This window comes from Daktulosphaira vitifoliae, unplaced genomic scaffold, assembly GCF_025091365.1.
Source record: "Daktulosphaira vitifoliae isolate Bord-2020 unplaced genomic scaffold, ASM2509136v1 Scaffold_4, whole genome shotgun sequence".
NCBI lineage: Eukaryota > Metazoa > Arthropoda > Insecta > Hemiptera > Phylloxeridae > Daktulosphaira > Daktulosphaira vitifoliae.
The window spans coordinates 20,673,520-20,685,192 of NW_026099575.1; the positions used below are offsets into that span (position 1 = coordinate 20,673,520).

Below are 11,673 nucleotides of genomic sequence, written 5' to 3' on the forward strand. Positions count from 1 at the left end.
TTGTGGCTACCGCCGCTGGTGGTATCGACCCAAGAGAACAACCCGGACTGTTAACAGCTGATGTAGGAGAAAAGAAATACCCACGCCCCGTTTACGAGTATACATATTTTCATGCTATAATGTATGTTTACTGTATTGACATACATCGGCCTTTCCCTCGGATACTATAAACAGGCACATGTATGTCACACCAAGTAAAATATTCAAACATTCATCATACAACTAACTCACAGTAGTATGGCCAAGAGGGTGGTAAAGGGGCTATAGCACCCTCATTAACCAATTATTACTATTAATAGCATAAGCTTTAGCACTAGTAAGAACACAAAATAAGCTAAAAAACAAGAAGTCTTTCGCCCTCACTATCAAATATTTAATGCTTAACTCAAAATACAAGTATAATTAAAGATAATCTTCTTGAATAACATTGCACAAATGAGTCTGTGGTTATTTACAACAAGTCATCATTTAAAAAACTGCAGATTTTTCTGCAGTTTTTTTGTCTTGAAATCTTTTAGTTGAGTAAGAAAATATTTATTTTTTTTCTTATGTTTATTTTGTATTAACTCGGATAGAAATTAAATTACTTACTTATTTAATGAATCATCATATGACTTTTCAGTAAATATTTAAATAAAATTGATTAAAAAAAAACCAGAAATTATTATTTTTTGTTATAAATTGTTGAACTGGACTACATTAATTTATTACTAAATTACACATTTAATGTCATCATCCTTAGCCTTTATCCCAACATTTGGAATCGGCTCTACCAAACACTATTTTGGTAGGAAATTACTAATTTAATGTAAAAAAAAAAACTAAATTATAACTATTTAATAAAAGTTTTCAATCATTGAAAAAGTTGTTATCTACAATAGAATAACCGACAAAAAAGTATTGTTGATTTGCTTAGTCTTTAACTATTAATATATAAAAAGGTAGCAACTATCAATAAAGCATTAAATATAATATGTGATTAAACTTCATTTCTCAATTAAATGAATCGATGTTATTTTAAACTTGTAATGTATTAACTTTAAGGTGCTTGACCCGTTGGCTATAAATTCAGTAAGTAAACCGGCCAAACCTACAAATAAAAATGTTATTCATTAATATTTATTATTATTCTTCATTTACTATGACCACTTTTTCCGGAACTTGTTTTTACGTTTTTTTTTAAGAAAGGTTTTCTTTTACGGTAATCTTTCTGCATATATAGAAGAATATAATTTAAAATAATTCGACACTTAATCAATTACTTTTTTTTTATTGTTAAATTTCTAAATAACAATTAATGAATAATCACTCAGTGGATTTATAATTTTTTTTTCCAATATCAAAAAATTATTAAATAATTTGATAATNTTTCCAATATCAAAAAATTATTAAATAAAATTAATTTGAGACAATAAATTATAATCTATAGTAGTTATAATATTAAACTAAGTTTTAAAATTAAGTACTTAGTAAAACTTATAGTATAACAATTTTTTTAAATTAATTGAGAGAGGCATAATTTGATCTGTTACAGCGAAATAATTTTGAGTAATATCTTTTGTATGATAATAATCAAAACCGGTTATAAATGAATAGAGAAGATGCAAGTTGTTGCTGCAGAAGTAGATTAGCCATTATATGACGATATCCTTTGGACAGAAAAACCAGTTTTCTATTTCTCCTGATGGCAGTAAACGTATAAACTTTTTACCGGGCTCGCAAAATATGATGAAATTACGATATATGTGTATATATTACATTAATGTAGTTCTAGTACACATATTTATAAATTTTCATTTTTATTATTATTTAGGGTAATATTTTTATGCAAAATTATTGCACAAAATTAAAATTAAAATTCTGACATTTAAAATATGTTAAATAAAGCTTATTATTTTTCAAATGTATTTTTATTTCTTTATTATTATGTTAAGTAAATTTAATTATTGAATAATAGTCAAAACATTTTTAAATACAGCTTATTAGCCATTTATTTAAAATAACAATAATGCTGATAACTAACTTTTTTTACAAGAAGGTTTTGTATTAAGATGTGATATATAAATAAAGTAAACTTGTTAATTGTTACAAACAATGAGAACAATAGAAACCCGTTTCCTTACTTACTGAACATTTTATCTATATATACATATATTATTATTTTTAGAAATTTTACTGTTTTTGATTATTTTTATGATTTGATGAAAATACTTTCAAATCTTAATTGTACAATAAAACATATTGCTAACTGATGTTATTTGCATTTTCTTTAAGAAATTTGCTTAAATAGGGTAATTGTGAAGAACTGTTATCGCCTGAAGCCTAATGCGCCAATACTTACATACTGAGTAGAAGAATCAAGACAAGTTCAGTAGCTGTAAAATGGTACGTACACAATTACTTTTAATTACGAGTTCGACCACAGTCAAACTTTGAGTTATAATTTATGTTTTACAAGTAAACGACCCCGATGTTAAACAAAAAGGTGAGTTTTTACTTTTGCTTAAAACTGTCATAACTTTTTTTAATAATGGATAAATAAAAACAATTTTTAGGTGATTTAAAACAGTAAATTTTTCGTAAATAGGTACTTTTCAACTTCACATTGGAAAATGGTTAGGAATTACTGAGTCCTTCAAACATATGTTAAATTAAATTTTATGTATATAGTACAAGTTAATAAAAAAAAAGAACAATGCGTGTTAGGAATACGCGCGGATGAAGTCAAACTTCTTTCATAGTCAATCAACTGATAGAATAGTAGGTTTATATTGAAATTAAATAAACAGTACACCTAGAAATTATATTTTCAATTAAAATTAATTTAATTTGTAATTAATTTTATTATTCTATTATCACGGAAGATATAATAGGTTTATGATAACTGAAATAACTGATGTAAATTTCTGATTGGACGTTATGAAGACATCGTATTAAAGTTGCATTTATTGTACTTTTTTAAATTTTATGCAAAATTAAAATTATTTAATCCATTTTAAATAACATTACTTTTATTTTCGAATATACAGATCTAAATTATAATATATAATTTATTAATTGGTATATAATTTATTATATACCATTTACTATTTATTAATAAAAGTATATATAAATTATTAGCTTCGATACGAAGCTGAGAAGGTATTGGTTTTACTAAAACGTGATTATTTATTTATTTATTTATTTTTTGTGTCTGTTACCACTTTTTCTCAGCTCTCACCGAACGGATTTCTTTCAACGATACGTCAAAAGATCACAAATCGTATCTAGTCGAAGACATTACCCACAAAAATTGAAAAAATTTCCCTCGTTTCCCGTAAATGGGGGAAACCTCCAAAAAAATTACAAATTTAAAAATCACCAATTTTCGAAATTTTTTCATTTTTTTTACTAAAAACTGCCGCAACTTTTTCAAAAATGAACATATCAATAGAATTTTTTTTTATATAGATGCTTGATGTCATTATCTATTATTTGGTATATATTTTTTGTAAATCTGACACTTAACCTGCCCACAGGGGGGGATTTCAAATGACAACTTTTTTACAAAAAATTAACTTTTTCAACTTGACTTTTAAAATGTTCCGGAAAGTCTGACACTTTTATATATATATTAAATTAAAGCTAATGTAATGTACTTTAATTTGAAAAAAAAAATTGACCCCTGGACTTGTCTTCGTGGTGAAATGGCTAGCGAATGCTATTTTTGTGTGAAAATTCTCGATATTATTTTTTACATTTGTTTGGGCCTGGGGTATTAAATAGTAAAATACTTTACCCAGTCACTACGCCCTTTTTACCAAACGGTCTAGCTTCTTGGTATACCACTCCAAGGCTGACCAACCTGTTAGTGTGTAGTGTGGTAATAAAGTCACTGGAGATGGGAGGGGTCGCCTGCGCAAAACCAGTGATCTATATAGTGCTCAAGTGTGTACTGTGTGTATATATGTTTTTGTGTGTACTCTTAAACTAAATAAATAAATAATTCAATTGCACTTATCATAGATATATTAATAAAATCGGAAGACAACAATCAACAGTAATAAATAAAATATAAAGGATAGCCCTTCTGGCTCAACAATAATAAAATAAGTTTAAACTCTGAAAAATATTATACACAATAAACCTAAAAAAAATTTAACAATGAATACAAACTATTAAATAAATAATATATATAAAAAATTTCTTTGATTTTATTTTATTTTTTACATTTTTAACTTTATTATGCTATAACTTTTTGAAAAATATATGGATTAATACAATTTTTTTATGAGAAATAATATTTTTTAATAATCCCTTTGTCATTCGACATACTTTATCTTAATCAGAATATTAATAAGGAACTAGCAGATCATGTAGCTTTTGGAATAATACATCAATTTTTTAAAATTAAACATTATCTAAAGATTTGCATCGAAGCGTTTTTTTTTATAGTGATTTTAATCACTGTCAGATATCAATATACTTGATCCAACTATGCCACGTCACCATTGTGCCGCGATCTCCCTGAGCTGGGTTTTTTTATTTTTATTTACTTATAAAATATAATTAAAAATCAATAAAAATATACTGAGTGTTTAATTTATTTCAAACCACATATTTATATCTAGGTGAGTGGAAAAGTACGACCGGGAAATGTCTAATTATAAAAATAGCAGCACTAACTGTTCATTCCACTTATTAGTTTAAATTGTTAATAAATTACATAATTTTGGTTCAAAAATGTTTATAGACCAGTTATTAGATAATTATCTATTAAATATGTGACTTAAATAGGGGTGTTGTCATTTGAGAAATTTAAGTTGACACTTTTATAGATATAAGAGAAGAACATAATGAAAATTGTATGATTGAAAAAATGAGATAAACATTGAACTAATAGAAATAAATAACATAATAATTAATATTATAAGTGAATCACCTTGTATATAATAAGTATTTTCTATGTTTATTTTTATATATAACATAGTATAATAAATAATGTATAATCATTATTTATTATTGACAAATTACTTATTTCATTATTCACAAAAATAAATAATTAACAACAAAGAAATAAGAATAGTGTTGCGCCATGACACTCCTAAATTAACGGTTGGCGTCAATAGCTTATAAGGATCATGTGGACCGATAATACTTAACCTAAAATAAAGTACATAACCTTTAAATAATTAATTTATATATTTAAAACGCAATTGTCGCCTTATGAGCTAAGGGATATAACAAATACTCTCTCTGGTGTTTGGATACTCCTTGATGTTTAGCTGAGCTGCCTCTTTATGGATCACATGAGCTGTACATTGACTTGGTTATCTGAGCTGATATTCTCTATTTCATTGAATCCTCTGCATAGGACAGCAGTGCATTAAAACTGTAGAATAGTGTCTACATTGTTCATAGCAACAATGTGGTTTTGTTTGAGAGCACAATTATGAACAGAGCACTGTATGAGCTTACATAAAAACCATCTACGGTGTGTAGAAGTACGTAGAGCACGTTAAACAATGCATGAGCTTGCAGGTTAGAGAGAACACTCACATATTTAAAAACCACAGAAACGTTAAATTGTACTGACAACAGCAACAGCAGCTGATAACAACGGTACAAGTGGGTATTGCACCATATCCAGTATTACCAACTAGAGGTCAACATATACTAAATTGATAACTCTTTTATGGGGTTCAAACAAATACATTATTAATTAATTAATAATTATTAACTAAATTTTATTTTATTTATAATAATAATATAAGCAATAAAGTATAATTTATATTATCATTTAATTATATTAATTAAAATATAAATAAATATTATAATGAAATTTATTTGTTATGTATTTGTTGCCAGCCGATCTAGAAACTTATTTTTTTCTTGTGTCTGTTTTACTACTTTTTCTCAGCTCTTACTGAACAGATTTTTCTTAAAAATACGTCAAAAGATCACAAATTATATGTAGTTGAAGACATTACCCTCAAAAATTGTTCCTCGTTTCCCGGAAATAGTGAAAATCCTCCAATTAATTACAATTTTTAAAATCGGTTAATTTCGACATTTAAACTTTTTTTTCTAAAAATTGCCATAACTCATTGAAAAATGAACGAATCAAAATAATTCTTTTATATATTGAAGCATAGATATTTCTCTTTCATTTGATATAAATTTTTTGAAAATATGACTCTTTACTTGCCCACAGAGGAGGTTCAAAATTGCAACTTTTGCATAAAAATTTAACTTTTTCAACTTAAATTTTGAAAATGTTCCGGGAATACTTCGAGCTTCAAACATATGTTAAAATAAAGCTAATGTTATGTAATATATATTCAAAAAAAAAAAACCCCAGCACAGTGGGGTCGTAGCACAGTGGTAACGTGGCATAGTTGGATCAAGTATAATGATATTTGGCAGTGATTAAAATCATTATCAAAAAAAACACTTCGATGCAAATCTTTAGATAATGTTTAATTTTAAAAAATTGATGGATTATTCCAAAAGCTACATGATCTGATATTTCCATATTAATATCCTGATTAAGATAAAGTATGTCAAATGAAAAAGGGTTTATTAAAAAATATTATTTCTCATAAAAAAATTGTGTTGATCTATACACTTTTCAATAAGTTATAGCATAATAAAGTTAAAAATGTAAAAAATAAAATCGAGAATTTTCACACAAAAATAGCATTTGGTAGCCAAAATAAAGTCCGAAATTTTTTTTTTCCTTAATAAAATATATTACATTATCTTTAATTTAAGACATATATAAAAGTGTCAGTATTTCCAGNTCGAATAAAAAAGGGATTATTAAAAAATATTATTTCTCATAAAAAAATTGTGTTGAAGAATTGTGATTTCCCCTATTTACGGGTAACGAGGGAAATTTTTTCAATTATTAAGGGTAGTGTTTTCGACTAGATACGATTTGTGATCTTTTGACGTATCGTTGAAAGATATTTGTTCGGTGAGAGCTGAGTAAAAGTGGTAACAGACAAAAAAAAAAACACATCATAGTAAAAAGAATACCATATCAGCTTCGCATCGAAGCTAAAATTTGTCCCGACGATTTATCTTCTACGTGAAAATGGTTGTCGTAGTAAAAAACGTACAATTTTGTTGTNTGTAAAAATGTTGTCATTTTAAATCCCCCTCTGTGGGCTGGTAAAGGGTCAGATTTATAAAAAAAATATACCAAATTAAAGGTAAAGACATCAAGCATCTATAAAAAAAAAACTATACTGATTTGTTCATTTTTGAAAAAGAAATAGCATTTTTAGAAAAAAAAATTTAAAAAATTTCGAAAATTAGCGATTTTTAAATTTGTAATTTTTTTGGAGGTTTCCTCCATTTACGGGTAACGAGGGAAATTTTTTCAATTATTAAGGGTAGTGTTTTTGACTAGATACGATTTGTGATCTTTTGACGTATCGTTGAAAGATATTTGTTCGGTGAGAGCTGAGTAAAAGTGGTAACAGACAAAAAAAAAAACACATCATAGTAAAAAGAATACCATATCAGCTTCGCATCGAAGCTAAAATTTGTCCCGACGATTTATCTTCTACGTGAAAATGGTTGTCGTAGTAAAAAACGTACAATTTTGTTGTTAAAATTTACGATTACAGATTTTATTAATTAAACTTTATCAACTCAATTTTTGAAAATTTCTTGGAAATATTGACACTTTTATTTAATCTGAAATTAAAGTATATGTAATATACTATACTATAAAAAAAAAATTCCGTGATATTGTGAACATGGATATCATAATCAAAAATATGCTATTTTTGTGTTAAAATTTTGGGTTTTGTATTTTAATTTATTTTAATATACCTTATAATGGGGTACACTGATTTTCATGAATATTATATAATTTTAATTGACATAGAACATAAAGTTAAACTTATTTCAATTTTTTTTTTATAAGTCGAAAAAATTAATTTTAACAATTGAATTAGCTTAAATTGCCAATTTTATTAAAAAATGAATGCGATGAACGTTTGCCGAATCAGTAAAAATCATTGCTTGTGGTAATGATTTTTTTTCAATTATTCCTTATTACTTTTTTAGTTAAAATTTTGTTCCATTAAATCCACCAATTACATAATTCACCAAGAAAGCCAACCAAATGGAATAAATGACATTATTGTATTACAAAATTTATTTTTTAAACAAGTTTTTTTGAGTTAAAGTTAAAATCACGACCTAAAGTAATATTATCTTGGTTTAGGGTGCAAAATTCATGATTTCTGTCATTATTGAATCATAAGAATTGATATTTAACTCAAAAAAATGTTTGTAAATAACAATAAATAAGTTATAGAAAGTTTTTAAATGACCCTTAATGTTTTAGCTAAATGTAGTCAATAAACTTAAAATTATAATGTATAAAAAAACAATAACACAGTAGGGTCGTGACATATTTGGACAAGTATAGATGATATCTGACACCGATTAAAATCATTATCACAAGAAACGCTTTGATGTAAATCTGTATACAGTGTTTAATTTTAGTAAATTGGTGGATTATGCTAAAAGCAATTTCCCAAACATTTTCATAAGTTAAAATGAAAAAATTTTTACTTTTTATACGTATGTTTCATATATTGATCGCCCTCTGTATAAGGCGAAATTGTCTAACTAAAAAAAAGTATGTCAGATGGAAGAAGTATAAATAAAGTAATTAAAAACAAAAATTGGGATGATTTATACATTTTTCAAAAATTTATACCAATTAAGAGTTGAAAATATAAAATCGAAAATTTTAACATAAAAATAGCATATTTTTATCTACGGCAACCATTTTCACATAAAAGAAAAGGGTCGGGAAAATTTTTTTTTTTTAACTTATAGTATTTATCATGACAAAATAGATATATTTTGTCATGGTATTTATCATAAGCTTTAATTTGACATATATTTAAAGCTTGGAGTATTTCAGGAACATTTTCAAAAGTTAAGTCGAAGTTAACCGATTTTAAAAATCGTAATTTTTTGGTGGGCTTTTCATTATTTAGGAGGAACGAGTGCAAAGTTTTTAATTTTTGAGGGTANTCAGCAAACTGGACAGTTATTATTAATATTTAATATTTCCGAGAGGATATATAGCGCTATCTCTACGGGTATAAATTAACAAAAAATCGGTTGCCAATTGTCTGAATGCCGTGGCCTATATATGTGTATTTAATCTATGGCTTTGCATCGAAGCTAAAATTGAAATGGCATCCTTGATAGAATTTACATACTATTCTCACAAAATAATTATTTCATTTTCACTAATAATAAAACGCTATCTAGTGACAATTATGATTTTTATTCTAATTTGTCGTCAGATGTGATATGTGAAGTCAGCTTGATAATGTATTTCCCTCCAATTTCCTGCAATTTCATTTGTAGTTTAGTTTTTGTTTTATTTATCTACAAAATAGTGATTTCTAAATAGCTAAATAGCTAAATAGTTCCTGTTTCTATTGGTTACCGGTGTGATTTCAACAGTAATTTTTTTCATACATTTTTTTCAGTTTTGTACCTATAAGTATTTAATTGCCCTTAGAATCTATTATGCTATTTTAAAAGAATTTAGCATTAGAGGATAATTAATAGAAGGCAATTTTCATTACACATTATTACCATATTTTTTGCTAGTCAATATTTTTAATAACATAAATTAATCGTCCTAATGGTTTAATTATTTTTTATATAACTATATTTCACTAATGAAGTTATTGTTGTTTTTCTTCGTAAGTCAAAGTAGTAAGTGTTTTTATACTAAATTATATAAAATACGAATTAATTTATTACATTTATTTTAACATCATGGTAAAATAAATACATTTTTTGACAACTTAATTCAAATAGTTTTAGTACATATCTAATCAGTTTTCTTCAAAAATGGAACCTGTTAGGAAGAAATTAAAAAGTGATTCCTCCGATTTCAGTCTTGACAGTGGTAATAATTTGTTCAACTATTTATTTCTAATGATTTATGAAAGTTATGTTATTTAAGACTAATTGTTTATTGATTTGTGTTCTGTTCAAAAGAGTTTTAACAAACTTCAATATTTTATTTAAAAACTTTTTTCAGCTTATTATAATACTGATGATTCTAATTTTAAGAATATATCAAATGATCTAAAAACAGAAAGTAAGTAATCGATTAAAATTATTTAGTTATATTTAAACATTGTAGTTAGAAACTGCCTTAAGAATAATTTAAATGAGCAATATTTAAACTTGTATTAAGTTCACATGATTAAAATTGATTAACTAATTTATAGTGTGTTAATTTCCTAATACTATTATTTTTAATAAGAAAGAAAGAATTATATAATGTATATATTTTTTACAATCACTTGTCTGATGACATATCTTTTTGTTGAGAACATTAGTCTTTAAAAAAATTTTAACTCTGTTAAAATACTATTTTTTAGTTTCTTTTAAGTAATTTATATTGTAATATTTTTTAAATATATTTACAATTAATATTAGTAATATTTTGTGTAGTTATTTGTTTTATCATCAAAAACAAAATTATTCTATAAATTCTCAAAAAAAAAAAAAAAAAAAACCTATAGATAATAAAATACTAAATGATACAGTTTGTAAATTCCACTAACTCATGGATAGTTCTAGCATCTCCAAGAGGGTAATATCATTAACTTAAGGAAACTGGCGTAGAGTAATGGTATCAACCATTAGCACACTAACCAGTTTTTGATAATCGTTAATGATCATTCCGCCATATACAAGAAATTTTTATTTTGAAATACATCAAATTTTTTTTAATATTTGTCTTTAGAATATGATAGTGTCGACATTGTTAGATAACCTACTTTAGTTATAAATATTTTCTTTATATTTCGATGATCTCTAAGATATTTTATGGAAATTAAAGCTAATTTTTTAGAACCTTTAAAGTTGCTATGCCATGTGAAACTTCATAATTGCCCAAGACTAGAGAAATGTCAATAACTAGTACATTTATCTTAATTATTTAATTTTAATTTTCTAATTTTGAATAGTAACTGTAGATTTATATTTGCAATTATTTTTGAAAAATATTATTTTGTAATTTTTAAATATAATTCATAGATTAAAACTTTATTTTTGTTTAAGTTAAAGATGAAAATGAAGATTCAGGGTTAGATAATATTACTAGTAGAAATAATATAATGGGTAAGAAAGTTCAATTAATTTTATAATTTTAACAATTTATATGTATAACTTAGATGATAGTAAGCTACAATTTATGGTGAATTGTTTTATTTTTTTGTAAAGATAATAGTTTTTTTCCTAAAGAAATGTTATTGGAAGAACAGCGGTTACAAGAGGAACGTGATAAAGAAGACAAGGAAGCTATGGTAAGTAAAAAAAATTATTATAATTTGATAAGTATTTGAAAATCTAAAATTTGCTTTTCTCAATAGTTCAAAAAATTATTTGGAATTATTAAGTTTCATCAATTAATTTTTATTTTTAATTATGAATTATTATTATTTTAAATTATACAAGTGTTAAATGTAAGCATGATAAAATTTTCAAAGAGATTAAATAGTTTTCTTAGTTAAAATTTTGATTTTGAATGAAACGATACTAATTTTATCTTCGATGCGAAGCTGAGAAGGTATTGGTTTTACTAAGATGTGTTTTTTTTTTTTTTTTTTTTTTTTTTTTTTTTTTTTT

General features: G+C 25.1%; 1 protein-coding gene across 2 annotated transcripts in view; it reads left to right on the top strand.

Moving 5' to 3' along the window:
- Nucleotides 1-9,379: 9,379 nt before the first annotated feature.
- LOC126906038 (lymphoid-specific helicase-like) overlaps nt 9,380-11,673 on the top strand; it is a 15,271-nt gene continuing 12,977 nt past the window's right edge. The window contains exons 1-5 of one of the 2 annotated variants that reach the window (XM_050686259.1): nt 9,380-9,744; nt 9,850-9,940; nt 10,076-10,135; nt 11,107-11,166; nt 11,269-11,351. In XM_050686259.1, coding sequence (XP_050542216.1) covers nt 9,883-9,940; nt 10,076-10,135; nt 11,107-11,166; nt 11,269-11,351 — 261 coding nt within the window. In that variant the 5' untranslated portion in view covers nt 9,380-9,744; nt 9,850-9,882. The remainder of the gene's footprint in view (nt 9,745-9,849; nt 9,941-10,075; nt 10,136-11,106; nt 11,167-11,268; nt 11,352-11,673) is intronic. The other variant, XM_050686260.1, reaches the window with a different exon arrangement.